Source organism: Hordeum vulgare, chromosome 3H, assembly GCF_904849725.1.
Source record: "Hordeum vulgare subsp. vulgare chromosome 3H, MorexV3_pseudomolecules_assembly, whole genome shotgun sequence".
Taxonomy (NCBI): Eukaryota; Viridiplantae; Streptophyta; class Magnoliopsida; order Poales; family Poaceae; genus Hordeum; species Hordeum vulgare.
In genome coordinates, this window is record NC_058520.1 from 545,850,839 (window position 1) to 545,873,862 (window position 23,024).

The following is a 23,024-nucleotide window of genomic DNA, read 5'->3' on the forward strand; positions in this document are numbered from 1 at the left end:
GTGTCATCTATGTATCCACACATGTATTTGAGTTACCAATCAATACAATTCTAGCATGGATAATAAACGATTATTATGAACAAGGAAATATAATAATAACCAATTTACTATTGCCTCTAGAGCATATTTCCAACAATGGACCTATGGGACTGTGGTAGAATACTCACACATCACCATGGGAGCAGTAAGGTTGACGTATAGCCCCTCCGTGATCGGTCCGCCCTCCGACGGGGCACTGAAATAGGGTTCCACATGGGCACACGGTGAAACATAGATTTGCGGCGGCGGAAAAAGTGTTTCGAGAGCCCCCTAGGGTTTTTGAAATATTGAGGATTTATAAGCTAGAGAATGAGGTCAGGAGAGCGGGGGGTGGCGCACAAGCTAACATGGCGCAACCACCTCCCGTTGAGGGCGTAAAACCTTCCACCAATCCCAAGGTAGTAGTTAACCTTACCTCCTTGGAAACAGATGTCAACTCCACTAAGGAGTTGGCTAATAGTTTAAAGCCTAGCACTCCTCAAGAAAAGAATGGGTGGGGCATCAATGGTGTGGTTGCCCCTCCTCGGTTCTACGGTGGACCGATCCCTTCACCTCATACAAACTCTCATGGGGCGCCTCCTAAACTTGATTTGACTAGCTTTACTAATTGGGTTTTTTCGTATAAAGTCTCATTTGAATAAAAGCTCAAAACAACTTTGGGGGTCATCTGATAAGGCTTCTATCCTCATGACCCCAAGAGAAGAAGTGTACGACCAACTTTATGCATGTGCATTGTTCATCCTTTAAGATGTCATGTCGCCCAAAGAGCTTGCACACTTGCGAACGAACACTAGGTACGGGCGGCACGACCCCTTGTGACAGTCATGGAGGCTGACTGCCCTGATGGTGACGCAGAGGAGAAGCAGCGACGGTGGCTAGGGTTGGATCGGTTAGAGCGAAAGCGACGACATCGGCTCTGATACCATGTAGAAGTGCATGCTCTAGCCAATACAACCAAAATACCGATATGATGGAAGAGACTAGGCAATACATTTCTACGTCGACATTCCCTCTCACGTGTGGCTCCCTTAGGCCTAAACGTGGACCAAAAAAGAGTTACAATGTAATTGCGCCAGCCGGGTCTTGAACTCAAGACCTCTTGGCTTTGATACCATGTTAGAAGAAAATAGAGGGATTGATGGAATAGTTGATTATATTGTTTGAGCCTCGTGTGCATGTACATAGGAGTACATGATCTTTTGGTAGTTTAAGACAAGCTAGAATACTTCTTATTCTATCATATGTTACTAATCTAATCACAATAATCAACAAGTTTAATCCACACTAGCATCATCACAAGATTAGTGACACGACAAATCACATACAACATTCTAGTAACATCTAGCACATTGGCATATGGACCAATGTCATATGTCAAGTGACAGAGAGGACTAGAACATACGAGGGTACGAGAAACTCTCGTGCATCAGCATGTTCTATCACAGTGCGAAGACAAGGTCTTTATCTGCCATAGAGGAAGCAAACGTGTCGAGATGCTCCCCCAAAAACCTGCTCAACCCTCACGAGGTGAAAGTTCTCAATGGATGTTTTGCTTTCCCGGATGAATGTGCACACAATTGTTGGGATGGGGTTGTCGGGGAAGCAACTTAGCATACAGAGAAACTCAGCAGGTATGGGTTTGCGTGCACGCGTGCGTGGGTGCGTGCATGTGTGTGTGTTTTTTATGCATATCATCCCTCCTCTCTATCTCCTTTACATAAAAGGGACGCGGTGAAAGAACTCTCTAAACATTAAAAGAATGTGTTGACAACGAGCTCTATTATTAACACATATGCCCAAGCTAGGGTGTGTGCTACCACGCAAAAGATTAGTTTTCTCTAGCAAGGTGTATAAGATTAGCTCAAACTCGAACTGGCGTGTGGCTCGAACTGAGTGAGTGAATAAATGTGCATATTATTGCTCACTTTTTCAATGTTACAAGGAGTAGTAGAACACCTCACGTTTTATGTTGGCGGTTCTTCTACCCCACCAATAAGTTTTAGTGGGTCATCGTCCATGAATCCTAACAGTAATAGTACAACAATAGTATATTTCTCAAAATAAAATATCATTCTGTTAACGTTCATTGTTTTTCATATAGTGTACCACTTTTGCCAAGTGGTATACCATTCTGTTTACGGAATGTTAAAAATTTAACTCGGGTTTGTAACCATGACAAACCAATAGCTTTAAATGGCAAGTTACTTTGTTGAAAGCATATCAATTTTCTTCACAGAGAATGGCAAATCTCGTCAAATCTGTTGAAACGATGTGTCATGATTCCAGCAACATAATTTGCCGGCATTTTTCATATTTGTACAAACCATATATCATGATTCTAGCAACATAAATTGCCATAATAACGTTAGATTGGCCATGTTTAAAATCTGACATAAGATCTGTATGAAAATCCGTTTGTTTAAGAGGGCTTTCTTCCTCATTGCTTCCCATATTTAAAATAGGAGCAAATAAGAGCATCTTCAACAAACGCGCGGATGGACGACGCAGAGAAAACTGTTTTAGGCACCGAAATAGCGTTTTAAGACACCTGTGTGGTAGCTTCAGCACAAGCCGTAAATTTTAACGTGTCGCACGTAGCGCTCCGGTAGAGGCACTAAATATATAGCACGGGCGCCTAGCACAAACACATTTTACGCTCAAACGTAGAACACATACACAAAATAAATCAACAATAAATACAACAATAGTTCATGAATAAATACAACAAATAATTCATGTATGAGCTCGTATGTTGCCCATTGCATGACCATCACTACTCAACTAGATTATTTTAAACTTTATCATGCGTTTCGGCATGTCAAATGACATTGGTAGGAGGCAACAAAGCGGGCCATCCTCGCATCGCTCGTCAACACTCACACAGATCTTCCCATCAACTCGTACTCAGAATAGTCTAAATCTTGTTCACGCTCATTCTTAATGATCTTGTTATGCATGATCACATAAGCGTTCATGATGTATCAAATGATCTTTTGATCTCAAAATCTAGTTGCTCCTGTCACAATAGCAAAGTGTGCTTGCAAAATCCTAAAATATCTCTCCACGTTTTTTCTAGCCGCCTCTTGAGCATTGTGAAAATCAAGATTTTTCTTACCTTGCGGTGCCTTCAACAGCTTCATATCTGTTTGCCACCTTGGGTAGATGCCATCCATAAAATAGTAATCATAGTTGTACATATGGTCATTTGTTACAGACTCCACCGGTGAAGTTTCACCATTTGCAATATTAGTCATAAGTGGTGACTTTTGAATAACATTGATGCCATTGCAAGATCCGGGCATTCCAAAAGAAACATGCCAAATACAAGTCTCATGATCGGCTGCTCCTTCAAGGATTGTAGTCAAACCTTTTTTTGACCTTGGAATTGTCCATGTCATGCAGCATGACAGTTCTTCCTACTTCAATGCATGCAATCTATTGAGCCAAGCATACCCGTGAATCCGCAAGCTTTGTTGAACTCCATAAGCCTTACGGTGTCTTCAACATTGGGAGCTCTCAAATATTCCGGACTAAACAATTGCACAATTCCAACTACGAAGCGCTTGACACACATGATGACTTGACTCTCACCCATGGCCAAGTGGTCATCAACTTGATCCGTCAAAATACCATATGCCAACATACGCAACAGGGTGGTCACTTTTTGGAAGGTGCTATGCCCAAGTTCTCCGACAACATTTCTCCTTTGCTGAAAAAACAGATCATGCCTCGCTAGTTTGTCCTTAGTGTGTTTAAACAACTCGATGCTCATCCTAAAACGACGTCGAAAGTATGATGCGGGGTATGTGGGATTCTCCACAAAGTAGTTCCTCATTAGTCTGTTGTGGACATCAATCCTCTCCCTTCATAATTTCTGACGGCTGAAATACGAACCACCATGTTTCGGCCTTTTATTGTCGTGGATAGCTAGGATCATTGAGATATCCTCCTCTTCTTCAAGATCAAATTTTTTATTGAAAAAAAATCATAGGATGAACCCATCTACAAACTTGATTCAAAACTAATTTAAAACTACAAACAACATGCACAAATTTATCTACAAATATAAAGTTAAATGATACATACCTTGGGTGTATTTTCTCAAACACCTTGTGTGCGCTGAGCTGCGAACGCCCGTCGATTGCTGTTCGTCGAGGAACGGAGCGCTCGAGGGGGGCGGCGAGGAGAGAAGGTAGAGGGAGCGGCGGCGGCCACTGGGTGTAGCAGGGGGGCGACGACGCGTTTGGGAGAGGCGAGGCGCTCGCGCGAGGAGGTTTCAGGTCTCATAGTTGGTGATTCATGCGCGAGTTTCGTTTGTCCAGCGCGCTGGAGCAGGCGCACCAAATTAAACACACCTTGCAGTTTCTCCATGGCGTTGGAGCACACGCATCAAATAAAACACACGCAATGCAGTTTTGCAAGGGCGCTGGCACGTTTTTATAGCACACAACATTATTGCGTGCTTGCTGGAGCGCTGCCTTTTTTTTTACGCGCGACTTATTGAGTGTGTATGTTGAATATGCTTTAACAACAACGATAACTACACACATTGTTACTGTCTGTAAAACTTGCATCGTGAGAGTAACTTCAATTGGGCGACTCATTTTGTCCGCAGTCGTCCGTTTGGATCGGCGCGGACAAAAATGATGACCCGAAGCACCGATCCATTGTCAAAATGTGTCCGCTTCGCGTCCGCGCCGATGCATTTTCGGTCCAAATTTGGGACTGAAATGCATCGGCGTGGACGCGCCCGCCCCCTCGTTGTCCGTCCCCAACCACCGCGGTCAACATAATTTATGACGACCACCATCCTCGGACCCACGCGTCAACGATCCGTGGTCGGCCTTTTAATCCGAACGTGCGGTGGGGTTCGGCCATCTGCTTCCAACCCCCCCCCCCCCCTGTCCCCATGTCGTCACCCCTCTGTTTCCTCGTTGACGACCCAGCAACCATGGACAACGGCGACAACCTCGTCGTCTATGCCCGCGCGATGCTGCCACAGAAGGTCGCCTACCTGCAGGCTAAAAGGGCGATGCACCAGGCGCACGAGCGCGTCCGTGCTTCGCCTGACTTCTTTCAGAACACCCTCGTCGTCCACCCCCGCGCGCTTCTTCCATAGGAGGCCGCCTACCTTCAAGCTAAGATGGCACTCCGCCTGGCGAACGAGTGCGCCTGTGCTACGCCCGGCTTCTTCCAGAACACCCTCGTTGTCCACCCCCGCGCGCTTCTTCCAGAGGAGGCCGCCTACCTTCAAGCTAAGATGGCGCTCCGCCTGACGAACGAGCGCGCCTGTGCTGCGCCACCGCCGACACGAGCACTACCCGCGCCGGCATAGCCTTTCCTCGCCGCCACCGTCGAAGACGCCTAGGGTTTTTTCTTTTTTCATTAATGATGTAACGCGTGGACTGTTGTCAGCCTTTGTGACCGGCTTTTTTAATGTTTAAATTATGCATGTTTGATGCACGTTGATAAAAATGAATCAAGACAGCGTTGGTCGCATGCGTCGAATCAAACATCGAAGTAGACATTCGTGTCCGTCTAACCGATCCAAACAGACAAGAAACGAACAAAATCGTTGTCCGTTTAAGTCGATCAGTTGGAGTTGCACTCAGTGGTGGAGGACCCGGTAGGGCAAGGCCCGGCGGCCGCCCTACCTTGATTTCGCTCGTGCAGGCTGTGTGCAAGGTGACGCATCGATGCGGCAGCGTTGTCGGTGGCGAATGATCAAGGCCCGCCCTACCTTAATTTTTGTCCGTCCTCCTCCACTGGTTGCACTGAGGGTCGTTTCCGTGGTATACGTGCATGAGAACCCTCGGGTGCGGCGAGGAGGCTAGAAACGGCAGGAGCGCCGCGTCTGAACCGGCAGTAGGGGGGCGGCGAGAAGTCCGCCGGCGCAATTTGGCAGCGAGAACAAAAGCGGCAGACCAGCGAGCGACGTCTCGACCGGCCCGAGGGCCCGACTCTCCCCGCCCTGCCGGCGGGTGGGGTGGGCACGCACACGCCGGTGTCCGATCCGATGAGAAGGGCACAGGAAAGGAACAAGCGCGGACGCGGACGCGGTCGAGACGGCGACAGCGTCGAGCCCGGCCAGGCAGCGGAGGGAGGAATATGGGACGCCTTTAACGGTTTCCGAGGCGGCGGCAATGAAAGCTCGGCCGTCGGCCCCCTCGCTCCCTTTAAGGACCAATCACGTGCAGTGGACGGGCCCGATCCCTGTACCGCCAACGTTGGAAACCAGGGCACGTACGTACGTGCCCGTCCACGTCCATGTCTCGCTCATGCTCATGCTCTCCTCTCGGGACTCAAAGGCTGGACGGACCCAAGCAAGAGGAATTCCGGACCATCGAAAACCGCAGAGAGACCGACCTGTACGGGAGCGTTTGACAACTTGACACAAAGTTATGATGCTGGTCTAGCGTGCGTCGGGCAAGTAGAATCAGCTTTTGCATCTGGAATTAGCAGCAGATTGACGCAAGATTGCAAATCGTGTGCATGAGTATGACACGTCCAGAACATCAACTGATACTAGTATATGATTTAACGATAAGAACCACTGGATCATGCGACGAGCATACTGCTAAGATGCAAGAGGAAATTAACATGAACTGCCTGCGTGTTATCCACCACCCCCACCCCACCCCCAAATGAAGAGAAAGAAATAACAAGATCGAGCTTAGTACAATACACCAAGACTTATGGCTATGGCTATCACCAATACACCAACCCCCCTTCAGCTGCAGTGCTGGGTTTCCTTTAGGTTCAGTACAGGCGGAGCACGCTCCGGGCGAACGACTGCGACGTCAGCTGCCGCCCTGCCTTGCCCCCCGGCACGCCACCGCCGCCTCGCCGCGCGCCGGCGCCGCCGCTCCGCATCGGGGTCAGGTAGAAACGCAGCATGCCGTTGTCGACGCGCCCAGGCGGCGAGTGCCGCGCGCTGCGGTTCCGCTCCAGCACGTGCGGCTGCGCCTCCTCGGCCCCTCTCCGCCTCACGTTCCCGTTGACGTCCACGTAGCTGCGCCTCGAGCTGCCGAGCCCACCGCTGTTGCTGCTGAACGAGCTGCGCGCGCTCAGGTTGCTGTTGCACCGCTGCATGTTGTTCTGCCCGCCGGCCCCGCGGCCGCCGCGCAGGTCCGGCCACGGCTCCGAGAACGACCGGTCCGCGATGTCCGACGGCCCGCCGCCCCTGCGCCCGGCGGCTCGCCGGTGGATGAACCCCCACAGGCTCCACGCCTTGCGCCAGCGGGGCGGCTTCTTGGCCGGCCCGGACATTGCCGCCTCCAGGCTCGCCGAGATGTCCTCCACCAGGGAGTTGGAGCTGAAGCCGCGGTCCAACAGGTCCTCGGCGTGGTGGAAGTGGTAGAACTCTGAGCCGCCAATGGCGATGGGGGACTCGTTGCCGTTGGCTGCGGCCGGTGCTGGCTTCGGCTCGGTGGCCACCTCGAAGGACGGCCGGCGGACTGAGCTGGTGCGCTCCAGGCTCCGGCGCCTCCGACTGGAAGAATCGAAGTAGTAGTCTCTCGTCTGGAAGGACCCCCCTGGTGGTTCAAGTTCGCCATCGTCTTCCACGGGGATTTGGCCGTCTGACCGCTCGACCACGGTGGCCGGAGTATCCTCCATGACGGACAGGATGGGCGGGAGGCGGGAGACCGGCGGGGGCGCGCGGCCGAGGCCAATGCCAGACCCCGCACCGAACAAGTACCCGTCCCACGACGCGCGTGGCTCGTCCCAGGTGAAGCCGGCGTCGTCGATGGACATGCGGCCGGCGTCGAGGGAGAATCGCGGGTCGGTGTCGCACGAGCGCCGCCCCAACGCGTTCTCCGAGCCAGCCTCCCCTCGGAGGCGGCGCCGCCGAAGGAACGATGGCTTGGATGGCTTCTCCGGCGGTGGCATTGCCGCTGCCGCGGCCTTGCTCACGGCGGCCTCCTTCTTGAGCTTCTGCTTGCGCCTCCATTTCTGCCACTTCTTGCTGAACACGGAGGCGCCAAAGAAGCTCCCGGCGATCTCTTTCAGGTCTTTTGGCGGTGGCTTCACGGGCTCCGACGACTCGAGGTCCGTGTGAATGTGTTCCTTCATGGCCTTTACATCCCGAGCGGCATTGTCCTCGACTTCAACAATCTCGCCGGAGGTGTCCACCCCAAGGACGGGCTCGAACACCGGCATTATCTCGTCCTCGCGCTCCATGACCACGGGGATGTCCTCCTCGGAGAAATCCTCCAGGACGCGCGGCCGTGGCAGCGGCGGTTGCTGCGGCGGGAGCGCGACGCCGGTGGTGAGCGCCACGGCGGCAGCGGCGGAGGACGAGACCGGGAAGGAACCAAACGCCGTGCCGTCGCGGACACGGTCACGGTCGTCCTGGTGGAAGAGCGCCCAGAGCGTAGCACGCCCGCGCACATCGCACGAGTGGCGCTGCGGCTCATCCCCCCTGGCAACCGCGGCCGCCGCGGCGGCAGCGGAGAGTACGTCCCCGCCGCGGCCGCACGAGAACGACTTGCACCGCCGCAGGTCCGGCGGCTCAGGTACCGCCCCAGCCGCAGACGACGAGGCGCCCGGCGCGAACGGCCGGGCGAAGAGGGACCGGATGGCGGACGTGGACCTGCGGCCGGGCGCGGAGGCGGCGGCCGCGGACGCCTCGAGGCCGGCGAGGCGCTCGCGGAGGCAGGCGGTGCAGAAGCCGGTGAAGGCCTCGTCCGGGTGCAGGTCGCAGCTGGTGACGTTGGAGCGTCGCGGCGGCGCCGGCGGGTCCATGAGCAGCGACATTATTGCCGTGCCCGTCCGCTCCCCTCCCCCCCACCGCACCGCGGGTCGGCGTCACCTCACAGCGCCCCCAACGTCTGCTCGCGCCTCTCTGGGGTTCTGGGAGGGGTGAGCGAGTGGTGGATGCCGGCGGGCATGGCCGGTTTTTAGAGGGCAGCGTGAGCGTGGAGAGAGGAAAGCGAAAGTTAAAGGCGGATCACGGGCCCCGGCGAGCTCACCTCGCTCTCTCTCTATAGTTCCTTTTGCTTTGCAGCTCTGCGCTCCTTGGGCTCCGTAGCTTGCTTGTTGCTTTGTGTGCGCGCGCGCGCTCCCTCTGTCTCTGTGCTCGAGCGTAGCGTCTCACTCGCACTCTGGGGGCGATCGATGATCGATCGGTGGCCGGCCCTATTGGGATTTGGCTGATCCAAAGGTGATTATTTCCGGATAACCTTGCACGCACGCGCGTGGTAAAAAAAATAAAACGGTACGCCGCCTTGCGCGCGTTCTTTCTTTTGCCTTTCGCACGGCGGCAACGGCCGGCCACCGACGCCCCAAGGAATAGTAGGATTTGATTCGTGACCAACATGCACTCCGCTTTTGCTCTTTCCTGCTACACGGCCGCTTCGAAACCATCAATCAGCTTTGCGCAATGCAGCGCTTGTAGTTCCGAGAAATGCTTTGCTCAGTTGCTCACACACGGTGGGTCTCTTCGCTTCAAAGGAATTTTATTGTATTTGGAGGATTGAAATCCCTAGAAATTTTCGTACGTTGGTCCTTTGATTCGTAGGATTATATCTCATAGGATTTTTTTCTATAAAATCTTTCGTAATGCATTTTATAGGAAATCTAACATTAACTCAAAATTTTATTTTATAATTTATTTGTTTTTTCGTGTCATCAAACACTCGTTGCTAGTTATATAGGATTTAAATGAACATGCCACTTCAATCCTATATATTTTCTATTTCTATATTTTCAAAATCCTACGAATCAAAGAGGCCTAAGAGGTTTCTGAATACCTTGCTAAAAAAGCTGTGCTGAATAAGCCGATATACTGAACCTTGCACTACTACCGGGCAAAGAATCAAAGGTATCGTCCTAAAAAAAGTAGAAAAAAAATCAAGCAAACAAAGGTATTCTGTTCAGAAAAGACCCCTGTCATGACGATGCAATCAGTGAAGGCTTGACTCTTAGTTAGTCGCAGGATGATGCATGATTTGCATTTTTTTTTGGATCCAGATAGTTTTAATCCTATCCGGTCAAAGCAATTTGAAAGCGTAAGCATCTCTAAGAAGCTTTTGTTGACACGAGTTGATGTGAGGTGTGTGTGCGCCCTTTCCGGCTTTGCCCTTTCTACCCTCATTTCCGAGCCCCCTTCCCGCTCCCACATGCCCAGGCCCCAAAAGCGGATGACGACCCAACCGGTAATTTCGCCCCGCCCACAAAGCCAATGCAGCAGCAGCAGCCACAGTCAGTAGCAGAGCTCCAGCGTACCCCTCAGCTTCAGATTTGTCCTACTAGCCAGGCAAGAGGAGGAAATCAAATTACTAAAGTTTTTTGCTGTCCTGTGGGAATGCATCCGATCTCGTACTACTACAGAACCTACGAGGTTAGCAGCAGCAGTTTTAGATTATGGGGCGAGCTAGGCACGTGATAGGAGGCCGGGGCTGTCACCTTCTCGAGCTTAGGGGCGATAACTAATCATCCTGGGGCCTCTTCTTTTGTTCGCTTTTGCTCCCCCCCTCTAACGTGCCTTGGCCTTGCTTTGATCGCTGAGCAGAATAGTCGCCGCGCATGTGTGTGTGATGTGCCTTGGCTTGGCTTGCATGTATCCAAGTGTATCTTCTTCTTTGTTTCTCAACAAGGCTTTGAGGATCGTTGTCTGATGGTAGTACTGGTAGCGAGATTAGTTAAAAGGAAGCTGAGTTGGGGCATGCACGCCGGCCGTTGCTGCCTTCTCGAAAAGAATGGACAAGGATCAGTGGAGAGAATATGTCATGGCATGTCCAGCATTAGCCTAGGTTGGTGTGACGGGAAGACATTACCTGGTTTCTTAAGTACAGATTCTCTTGGGGGATTGTATTGCGGCAGAGGCAGATCTTGGCTCAAAACATCAGATATTGTAGGCAGGTCAAGCTGATGTGACCCCTCCGTCGCCCGCCCACCGCGCGGGCGACCGAGGGTGCACAACCCACGCAGCCGGGGCCCTCCTCCTACCCGCTCTCCTCTTTGCAGCCGCCGGTGGTCGGCGTCAGGCTAAGCCCGCGGGTGCAACGGCGCGGCGGAGGCATCGTCCTCTCACGCAGGAATCGGGATGCGCAGGATCCTGGATTTCGAGGATGAGGCCTTGATCGATGGCGACGACGCTAGTCTGGCCAAGGCGGTCTTCATCTGCAGCGTGCCGGCATGGCGGTCGGTCGGTGAACAAGTGGCGGTAGACTGGCTCTGCTCTGCCTGATCTGGGGCGGAGGGTCCTGGATCTGGAGCGGTGGCCCCTCGGTTGGCCTCCTCGTCTGGAGTGGCGGGGCAGGTGGGCTGCAAGGGATTGGATCGGGTGGGCGGTGATCCTCCGACGGGTTGGTGCGACGAAGTCAGATCTGACAGTTCCCCTTTCTCCTGTTGCCTCCCTCGTCGTCCTGCTGGTTTGCGGGTGCAGGCTCCGATGATGGTGAGCTTGGGTGGTGTACCTTGGGTCCGAAGGAAACCTTGGACTGTCTGGTCGGCCCGGCGGCGACGACGACCATGGGTGTCGCTTTCCTTCATGAAGGCGCAACTGAGGGCCCAATCTACCCACCCGATCTCCTGCCAGGTGAAAACCTTCAATCCTCTTCGGATTTAGCAGCATCGGTGTGTTCGCGTCGTGACCTTCCTGGAGGTGTCGTCAGGGGCCTTGGGGATCAGTTGGGAGTGCAGAGGATCTACAGATGGAGGGGATGGGACCAGTGGCTACATGTGGTATTCCCGAAGGAGGAGCATTGTTGCATTTGACACGTCGACAACGGCGGGTCTCGGCGCATAGAGCAGCGGGTCTCACTTCTCGGCATGTGTTGATGGATGAGTGCAGGATGGCGGAGTTGTCTGGCGTCGTGCTGGCGTCGACGGCAGCTAGGCGGGACAAGGTTGATGCGTTAGTACAGGTGTGAAGATGGACAGGTGGCAGGTGGTGGCAGCGGACTATGTGAGCGCGCCAGACCGGTGTGTGTCCCATACTCGACAAGTGGCTTTGTTGGGGCCTCAGGTCTTAGATGTTAGGCTTGATTGTGTGGTCTGTTTGGTATGAGGCCCACACTATCAACATCCCGTCATCAACTGGATAGGGGTAGCGACAAATGTAGTAGATTTTGAAGGGCGATGGCTTTAGACTTACTGTTGTATCTCTTTGTAAAGTCTTTTGTGAAAATTTAATAAAGTGACTCCTTGCATCACCCACATACAGAGGCCCGGGTCCTTCCTCCTTTTCAAAAAAAGAAAAAAAATGGTCAAGCTCGTGTTATTTAGGCCTTGTTTTTCCCCCTTCAAAATCTACTACAAAAATTCAGGGACAAACCGCCTCAAACACAATAAAAATTAGATCAAAGTTTATGGATCACCAAGCGACCTCTATCAACGCCAAAACAAGTTGTTGTTACCGCTCCTATACTAGAACTGTCCTCACGTTGTTGATGACATCAGGAAAGTCTTCGTGAACGTGCCCCTACATACCAACACGCCGGAGTTGCCATCGTAGTTGAATCCTTGAATTAACATGAAGAACCTGCCACCATACGCACGACCAAAACCTCTAACCTCGCCACAAAGAGGAGTTGGCAGGAATCAACCCCGGAGCTCTATCAAATCCATTCAATGAGACGAAATCGAGGAGGATCGGAGTCTGACTCGAAGAAGAAGCTCCGTCATCCGTCCAAACGCTTCCCTTGCAAGGACTAAAACACTACCTATCTACTACCCGAAGCCGATGCACCAAAATTGCCTTCCTCGCTACCGGCCGCCGGAGCGACACACGAAGGCGAGACGAATCCACACGCTCGTCGGTGAAAATCGAGGGGCGGAGGCTTCCCCCTAGTTGCTTTGCGAGGCGCGAAAGAGAAGCACGAAAAGGCTATGTTGGCCGTGTTTAGAATAAAGGAAAATATAGATATTTTGGAGGATAGAACTCTTATAAGACTTTCTCCTTTTCTGTGGTTTGGAACCAAAGAATGCTATCCTGCATTCCTTTGACATACGAGTGGAATAGGTTATTTCATAGGAATTTTAACGAAAAGCAAACATGTGGTCCAACCTCATGTTTTCTTCTCATTGTATCTACAATTCATGCGTCTTCCAACGTGACATTTGTTTCTTTAAAGAATCTCATGCAAGAGTGGGGATCCTGCATTTCATTAGGAATAACAGAGATGATCCAGTTTAGAACAAACACCGGATCTAAAATCCTAACCGTGCCTAGTTAATTGGAGAAAACCGGGTGAAACACACACACAAAAAAAGAAACGAACACTAGAGATCGAGGGTAGGGACGTGACATCTAAATGATAGTTTTGCTATTTTGCGTGGCTTTAGCTTCCGTAGGATTTCAGGAGACATTTCCCCCCAAAAGGGGTGTTTAATTACTTACAAGATTTAAGCATTAAACCTGATCTTTACATAACTAAGATGTACACAACCAAATAATGTCCTCTCAGACAAACAAAAAATAAAACGATTAAATACAAAGAAACATGTAGAGTCCATATAACGCCTAAATCGGAGGGGGGAAGGCAATCCTAAGATCATGATGCCACCCATATCGGGTAAATCTATCCCTCACGTAGCCTCCAATCATGTACACACCTTCGTAAATACATCTCGATTCTCCACACGTTGTAGAGAGGGGCATAAACGACGAGTCCCAATACATACGTAGATAACCTGCATAAAAGAAGTATGTTTATTGTTAAAAACATATCATTTCTACAATACCAAAACGACCAAATAACGGCAAGAGCTCCCACCATGAGGACGAGTTCTAAACGTGTGATCAATCCCATGTAACGAGTTGCCAAATATGGTAGCAACAATATAAAGAGGATACAACCACAAACTATTTGGATGATTGGTCATATAGAACGAGCAAATTTGCACTCGAAGAATAAATATTTTATTGTTTCATCATGGTTACAAAAGACACATAGGGGACTTCCATGCCAATTCTCTTAATAAGGTTATCTTTGGTAAGAATTACAACGCGATGAAGAAATCATGCAAATATTTATTCTTAAGAGGTATCTTCATCTTCAAGATCTTCATATTATTATCCACTTGGACATCACACTCGAATAGCGCTCTATACATAGACTCCAGAGTGAATTGTCCATTAATGACCCACAAGTATAGGGGATCAATCATAGTCCTTTTGACAAGTAAGAGTGTCGAACCCAACGAGGGGCAGGAGGAAATGACAAGCGGTTTTCAACAAGGTATTCTCTGCTAGTGTTATAAGTAACAACGATAGATAGTTTTGTAGCAAGATAATTCGTAACAAGTGACAAGTAACAATAGTAGCAAAGGTGCGGCAAGGTAGCCCAATCCTTCTTTAGCAAAGGACATGCCTGAAAATACTCTTATATTAAGCAAGCACTCCGGGGGACACATGTGATTTTCTGTCTAGTCATGTTCATCATGTTGAGTTGATTCACATTCGCTACTTTTGATAATTTGATATATGGGTGGACCGGTGCTAAGGTGTTGTTCTTACACTAGTAGAAAAAACCTTATAGGTAAGAGCCTATTAGTAGCGCTGGAAAATAGCACGCACTGCTGCTACTTAGCAGTAGCGCCGGAAATACTACGTGTGATTGGTAATGTCTTTAGCAGTAGCGCTCGCCTTATTTTCAGCGCTACTGATAAACAGGGCCCAACGAGGCCACCCGCAGTATCTATAGTAGCAACGGTGGGCCTAATCCAGCGCTACTGCTAAGGTCCATAGCAGTAGCGTTGCGTCGCATCGAGCACTATTGCTAAAAGGGGCCCAACAAGGCCACCGACAATAGCTGTAGTAGCAGCGTTGGCATGGTAATAGCGCTACTGCTAAGTACAATAGCAGTAGCGCTCCTCCGGAACCAGCGCTACTGCTATGTTCAGTCAACACCCCACCGCGGTCTCGAAATTTCCTAACTCCCCCACTCCCCCACCTCCCTCTCCACGATCTCAAGTCATCGCCGCCTCCCTCGCCTCCCTCACCGTCGCCGTCGACGTCTCCGCCGCCTCCCTCGTCGTCGCCACCGCCCCTCCCCTCGTCGCCACCACTGCCCCCTCGCCGTCTCCCTCGCTGTCGCCACCTCCCCCTCCCGCTCCGGTAAGCCCCCGTAGCGGTCTTGATCTTGTTCACGGCCTCGTACCCACGTAGAGGGATTGTTGTTTTCTCAGTTTATTGGTTGTTGGTGGTTAGGTCTAGCAGAATGGAGGCATCACAACCCTGCAAAAGGTCATTATAAAAGATACATTGTTAGATTTGTACGCATCTATATATATTTCAGTAAAAGTTCATGGAAATATATAGTACTATTTCCACCTTAACAGTTTTAATCTAGTCTTAAAGGTTGGTAGTTATAATTAGAAAGTTCAATGCATGCTTTCTGGACAGTCTCATGTTTATTCTACAAGGGACACATGGAGTAGTATGTTTATTAGTTTATATAGAATGAAAATGATAAGGCAACTTCTTCATTGTTTGTGACCACATAAATGGATTTAGTTCATGATATGCCATGTTGATCATTGGTCATCTAAACTTGGGTAAAATAACCCTTCTGAGATGATCCTTGATCATCTAAAATTGTTGGTGTTGTTCACCTAAAGGTTGATGATTTCAAATAGTTAGACTTAGTAAGAAACACCTCTTGCATAATTTAGGTTTAAAACATAAATCTTATTTTTCTAGACCCTAGAAGCTAATAAGAGTTGAAGTTCTCTCAAAATATTGCTGCAAACAAGGTTATCAGAATCGCGATTCTGTTGTACGATTCTACGACTTTACGATCCAAACTAAGCCGTGTGATTCTACGATTTTGATACATAGAATCTGCGTTTTTACGATCCTGGTAGTGAAGATTCTACGATTTGCGATCCTGCCATCGGAGCTCCGATCCGATTCAGAATCGCGATTCTGACAACCTTGGCTGCAAAGCAGGTACTTATGACAATTTGGTGAGAAACCAAACATTAAGCTCATGTTTTTTCTTACCTGACATCTAGCAAATGTTGTATTTGAAATGTAGTGCACATTATTATTCGAGTTTTGCCAGAATGTTCGACTCGCCTATGTTTTGCCGGAATGTTCGACTGGCCTATGTTTTACCGGAATGTTGATTTCTTTTTCGTTCCGGCAAATTTCACGCGCTCCATATGTCCACTTTTTAGCAAAGGTCATGTCGAAAATTTTCTTGAATTTTCACATGACTAGTGCTAGAAACTAGGACATATGGAGTGCTTGGGAATTGCCAGAAAGGGGAATGAATCAACATTCCGACCAAATATAGGTCCCTTTTTATTATTCATGCTTATGTTTATATATAGATGTTCAATTCTTTCGATATAGTGTCACGGTTGTTGTTTACACATTTACAAACATGTTCCATGGATTATAAGTTAAATTACCACATTAAAACAGGAAATGTTTGACGATGAATATTGGGAGTGTGCATATTGCGGCGACTATCGGGGTATGTGTGACACGTCTCACCTGCGTGACAATAGGTTCTTCAGCATGAAGCTTGACGAGACCTTCAAAGTTTGTATGGTATGCAACGATGACAAGTTTTTTTTCATAATTAACCATGCATGACTTCTGTTTCTTAGCTTCAACGTGTAATTTTTATTTTATACAATTCGACTAGTTCCTCCCATGCCCTGCAAGAAGATATGTGTTGGAGAGGCTCGGTTTAGAAGACCACGAGAGAATGGAGACGAGGAGCGCTAACCTGAGGACTCTACATGGTCACACATTTGTTATCAAAGTACTTAATTCAGTTTTTAACACATAAATATGGTGCCCAAATTTGTAAGATCTTTGCAAGGCATATGGATTTCAGGAGGGTATGGAAATAACCTTTGATCTTCGTCCTGAAGATAATATGCGAGGCAACATCGACATTTGGGTGGTTGTCGATATGCTGCATGTTTTACCTCCATGCGAGTTCCTCAACCATATTTGTCAAGTATTTTGCATTCTCTATTTAGAAATAGTTGGTGTTCATCCATATACTAAATTTGTTAAATTATAATTTATAGCTTATTTCGTTTCTTCGAGTGAATTGCGGAAATTAATTGACATGACACACTACATGTATGGATCACATCTAACTTGGGAGGAGAAGGATGTTCTTCTCTACTTTCTTGTTGGTGTCCTGGTTTCTAGGGATAACTTCCCGTATAATTTGGGAATTGGCCAAAATTATACATTTTACATGCCACTAGTGCATAAGTTGAGGCCGGATGACATTCGCCAAAATATCTTGGTAAGAGTTTCCTAATTAAGTACGCTCTACTATTGCATAAATGGCGTTGATTACATTGCTAACTAGGTTATTATTATGTTCTTCAACAGCAACTGCCAAATGATGTAGTGCCTCTGTTGATGCACCCAGAAGGTCATATGAAAATTAAAAGTCTGATGAGGGCTGAGTTCGATGCTCCATACTCGGGTAACCGCAAATCAAAAAGGCTCCAAATTTAAGCATGAAGAGAAATAAAGAAGGATCGCAAGCCACAAGTTGGAGACCGTTGGATCTCTGTGCTTCATCATGGAGACATAGGTGTTATTCTGTTTTATGACATTATACCTAGGAGCGAGGACTAGGTCTTATGAGAGACAAGTTATTCTGGTTTATATTAACTTGACATGATCGATTAGGATACATGCATATGATGACTATTATGATGTTTTTCTGTTTTATGAGATTTTAACTTGGTATATAATTAAGATGATGATGAGTTGTTAGATGAGTACGTAAGATGATGATGAGTTATATGACATGATACTTTATGTGTATGATGTGATGCAAATTATGCATGTTTATTATGATATGATGAAACCACTATATAGAGCATGCACAAATACGTATGGGGGACATAAATACGATGCGAATTAAATATTAAAAGCAGGAATATTAGCAGTAGCGCTGGAATATTAACAGTAGCTCTGGCTTAGCAGTAGCGCTTTATTTATTCCGGCGCTACTGCTAACGTAGATAGCAGTAGCGCTTTCAATCGAGCGCTAGTGCTAACAAGTTAGCTGTAGCGCGTTAGCAGTGGTGCTGGCCCCAACGCTACTAGTAAGGGTAAAACCAGCGCTACTAGTAGCCTTTGTCCTACTAGTGTTACTTGAAAAAATAACCAACTTATGATTACCCTCTCTCACAAACATTTGCAACTATGAAAGAAGAATTAAGATAAATATAACCATAGCATTAAACATCTCGATCCAAATCAGCCCCTTATGAAGCAACACTTAAACTGGGGTTTAAGCTTCTGTCATTCTCGCAACCCATCATCTACCCGTTACTCCATAATGACTTCCCTTAGGTCAATAGCATGGTGAAGTGTCATGTAGTCGACGTTCACATGACACCACTAAGAGAAGTAACAACATACATATCATCAAAATAATGAAAGAATACCAACTTCACATGATTACTTATAACAAGACTTCTCCCATGTCCTCAGGAACAATAGTAACTACTCACACTTCATCAACATGTTCAAGATGAGAGGTATAATAATAATGATTAAAAATCTGAACATAATGTCTTTGACCAAGTAATCCAAAAAGCATCAACTACACGGTGTAATCAACACAACTAGTAACCCACATGTACCAATGTGAGGTTTTGGGACAAAGATTGAATACAAGATATGAACTAGGGTTAGAGATGAGATGGTGCTGGTGAAGATGTTGATGAAAATTGTTCCTCCCAGAAAGGAGGAAGCGTTGATGATGATTATGGCTTCGATTTCCCCCTCCCGGAGGGAAGTTTCCCCGACAAAATCTCTCTGCCGGAGAACAAAAGGGCCTCTGCCCAGGTTTCCACCTCGAGAATGTGGCGCTTCCTCCCTAAACGTTGCTTATGTTTTTTCTATGGTAAAACACACAATATTGGAGAAGGGGGTCGGGAGACCTGCAGGGGGTCCACTAGCCATCAGGGTGCGCCTAGGAGGGGTGGGCATGCCCTGTTCGCTTGTGGCGAGCAGGTGCCCCGCTCTGGTATATTTTTGGCCCAGTTATTCTGAAATATTCCATAAAAATTCTCCGTGCAGTTTCAGGTCATTCAGAGTGTGGTGTTTTTTCTGCCTTTTTCTTGGTTTCCTGGTCCAGAATTCCAATTTCCACATATTTCACTCTTTATGATGTACCTTGCATATTCACAGAGAAAGGGCATAATAATTGTATGATGATAGGGAATAAAGTGGAACTTTTCCCAATTCAAGACAAGATTACTTTCTTCACATTTCTGCAAAGCTCGATCAAGGTTGCTCAAGCAATCATCAAAAGAAGTCCAGTAAACAGAGGAATCATCCATGAAAACCTCAACAATCTTTTCACAAAAGTTAGAGAACATAGCAGTCATACTTCTTTGAAAGGTAGTAGGTGCATTACATAGACCAAAAGGCATACACCTATAAGCATAAGTTCCGAAAGGGCAAGTAAAGGTAGTTTTCTCTTGGTCCTCTTCTGACACACGTATTTGAGAAAAACTAGAGTATCCATCAAGAAAGCAAAAGTGTGTGTGCTTGGATAATATTTCTAACATTTTATCAACAAACGGCAAGGGGTAATGACCTTTGCTAGTAGCTTTATTCAATTTCCTGAAATCAATTATCATCCTATAACTAGTTACTATTCTTTGTGGAATAAGTTCATGTTTATCATTAGGAACAATAGTTATACCTCCGTTTTTAGGAACACAATGAAGAGGACTTACCCATCTACTGTCAGCAATAGGATAAATTATATGTGCCTCCAAAAGTTTAAGTATCTCAGTCCTTACCACTTCTTTCATCTTAGGATTGAGACGGTGTTGATGATCAATGACACGTTTAGCATCTGGTTCCATATTAATCTTGTATTGACATAGAGTGAGGCTTATGCCCTTGAGATATCAAGAGTATATCCAATAGCAGACATGTGCTTCTTTAGATTTTTAAGTAATCTATCTTCTTCATGCTTTGAAAGATTTGCACTTATAATAACAGGATACATCTTGTTTTCACCAAGATAAGCATATTTCAAAGTATGAGGCAATGTATTAAGTGCATACACGGGATCTCCCTTAGGTGGAAATGATACCCTAAAATATCAACTGTTAAGTTGTGTTTAAGAATATGTGTTTGTCTAAGAAATATATCATCTATTTCATTTCTTTCATTCATATGCATATCATTTTCATGGTTGAGCGAATATTGTTCTAGCGGATCAATAGGAGGTACGACAATAGAAGCAAGACCAATTATTTCATCATTATTAGGCAATTATTCTTCATGCGGTTGTCTACTAAACTTGGAGAAATTAAATTCATGAGACATATCACCAAAGCTTACTTTGACCTTATCAGTAGCACAATTAATCACCGCATTAAGAGTATTCAAGAAAGGTCTACCAAATGTGATGGGACAAAAGTTATCTTGTTCTGAATCAAGCACTAGGAAATCAGTGGGGTACTTGACTTTTCCACACAAGACTTCAACATATGTAACAATCCCAAGCGGTGAAATAGTATCACAATTTGCAAGTTTAATAGTGACATCAATATCTTTAATCTTAGAGGGTGCAATATCATGCATAATTTCTTGATCTAATGTAAAAGGTATAGCACTAACACTAGCACCAATATCACATAAGCCATGATAGCAATGATCTCCGATTTGAATTGAAACGACAGGCATGCCTACAACTGGTTTGTTTTTATCGAGCTCATCCCGCTCGTTTCTAATAGGTTTTGCAATTCTAGCAGCTTCATCACAGAAGTAAACAACCTGACCATCAACATTATCAACTAGGATATCTTTCACCATAGCAACTTTAGGCTCAACATTTATTTGTTTAGAAGGTTTCGGTGTCCTAGCATGACTTTAATTAACCATAGGTATAGCCTTAGCATGTTCCCTAATCCTAATGGGAAAAAGGAGGTTTCTCAATGTAATCAGTAGGAACAATTGGATCAACATGGCTAACAATTATTTCTTTCCTCTTAATTTTAACAGGTACCTCATGTGATTTTCCAATGGGAGGATGGTATTTAAACCACTTATCTCGGTAAAGATCAACATGGGTAGCAAAAGATTCACAGAAAGTAGCTACTATGTGAGAGTCAAGACCATATTTATTGCTAAACTCATGGAAAGCATTAGTTTCCATGAAAGATTTAACACAATCAAAATTAACTTTATACCTCACTCTTTACCTTCATCGAGTTTCCAATATATATAGTTGTGTTTAATCCTTTCCAGAAGATCCCATTTGAATTCAATAGTCTCCTTCATATAGGAACCATTAGCACAAGAATCGAGTAATGCTTGATCAACATGAGAAAACCAAGCATAAAATTTATTTACAATCATTTCTCTCGAGAGCTCATGGTTGGGGCAAGTGTGCATCATAGATTCGAGCCTCCGCCAACCTTGAGCGATACTTTATTCCTCACGAGGCCAACAATTATAAATAAAGTTCCGATCACGATGAACTAGATGCGTAGGATAAAACTTCTGATGCAATTCTAGCTTCAAGCGGTTCTAGTCCCACGATCTAATATCATCCAATAGTTTGTACCACATTAATGCTTTTCCCTCCAAAGATAAAGGGAAAACTTTATCTTAACTTTGTCTCCGGGTAAACTTGAAAGTTTAAACAATCCACTAATACTCCCTCCGGTCCTTTTTAGTATGCATATTAGCTTTGTCCAAAGTCAAAGTATCTCTACTTTGACCAAATTTATAAAAACATGTGTCAACATTCACAATGTCAAATTAATATTGTTAGATTCATCACGAAAGGTAGTTTCATGATATGTATATTTGATATTGTAGATGTTGATATTTTTCAATATATATTTGGTCAAACTTTGTAAAGTTTGACTTGACCTAGATCCAATATGCGGAGTAAAAAGGACCGGAGGGAGTATCATCGACATATATCAAATGGTAATGAGGATGAGTTGAACCATTATAAGGATTAGCCAATAGTTTCTCTACCATACCCGGAGGAATCTCATAATAAATATTTTCAGTAGGTTCAGTAGGTTGAGGAACAACTTTTTCAACATCCGTTTAAGGCGAAGATGCCTCGAACAAGCCACTCAAAGGGTGACCGTTCATAGTGACAAGCAAAAATAAATTTCAACACGTATCGAAAATGTTTCCTTACCAATTTCCACTTACCAAAGGCACTTCACTCCCGAGAAATGGCGCCAGAAAAGAGTCTTGATGACCCACAAGTATAGAGGATCAATCATAGTCCATTCGATAAGTAAGAGTGTCGAACCCAACGAGGAGCATAAGGAAATTACAAGCGGCTTTTAGCAAGGTATTCTTTGCAAGTGCCGTAAGTAACTGTGATAGATATTTTTATAGCAAGATAATTCGTAACAATCGACAAGTAACAATAGTAGCAAAGGTACAGCAAGGTAGCCCAATCATTTCTCTAGCAAAGGACTGATACGTCCATTTTGCATCATGTTTTGTTACTGTTATTTATAATGTTTCTATGCATTTTGCCACTTGGTGGAGTAATTCTAATGCCTTTTCTCTCATAATATGCAAGGTTTACATCAAAAGGGAGAATGCCGATAGATGGAACTCTGGACCTGAAAAAGCCACGTGAGAGATACCTATTCTGCACATCTCCAATCTGAAACTTTATAGAGATTTATTTTGGAATAGATAAAAAATACTGGAGCAAAGAAGTAACACAGAGGGGCTACGAGGCGCCCACTAAACACTAGGGCGCGCCAGCCCCTTGGCACGACTTGATGTCTAGTGGCCCCCCTAACCCACCTCTCGCGACCATCTTTTGGTATAAATTTCATATTAACCTGCAAAAAAATTAGAGGAGGACTTTCAGGACGAAGCATCACCGTTTCGAGGCGGAACCTGGGAGGAGCACTTTTGCCCTCCGGCGGAGCGATTCTGCGAGAGGAACTTCCCTATGAGAGGGGGAAATCAAGGCCATCGTCATCAGCAACAACCCTCTCATCTTGGGGAGGCAAATAAGATCATGAACATGT

At 46.6% G+C, this 23,024-nt stretch overlaps 1 protein-coding gene across 1 annotated transcript; it reads right to left on the reverse strand.

Moving 5' to 3' along the window:
* Positions 1-6,549: 6,549 nt before the first annotated feature.
* LOC123440523 (protein OCTOPUS-like) lies at positions 6,550-8,881 on the reverse strand. Its single transcript, XM_045117088.1, has one exon. The coding sequence runs from the start codon at positions 8,794-8,796 to the stop codon at positions 6,799-6,801; it is 1,998 nt and encodes a 665-aa protein (XP_044973023.1). The 5' UTR covers positions 8,797-8,881; the 3' UTR covers positions 6,550-6,798.
* Between the last annotated feature and the right edge of the window lie 14,143 nt (positions 8,882-23,024).

Excerpts from the sequence above, each read along its gene's own strand:
- LOC123440523 (XM_045117088.1), bottom strand. The coding sequence starts at position 8,796 with ATGTCGCTGCTCATGGACCCGCCGGCGCCGCCGCGACGCTCCAACGTC.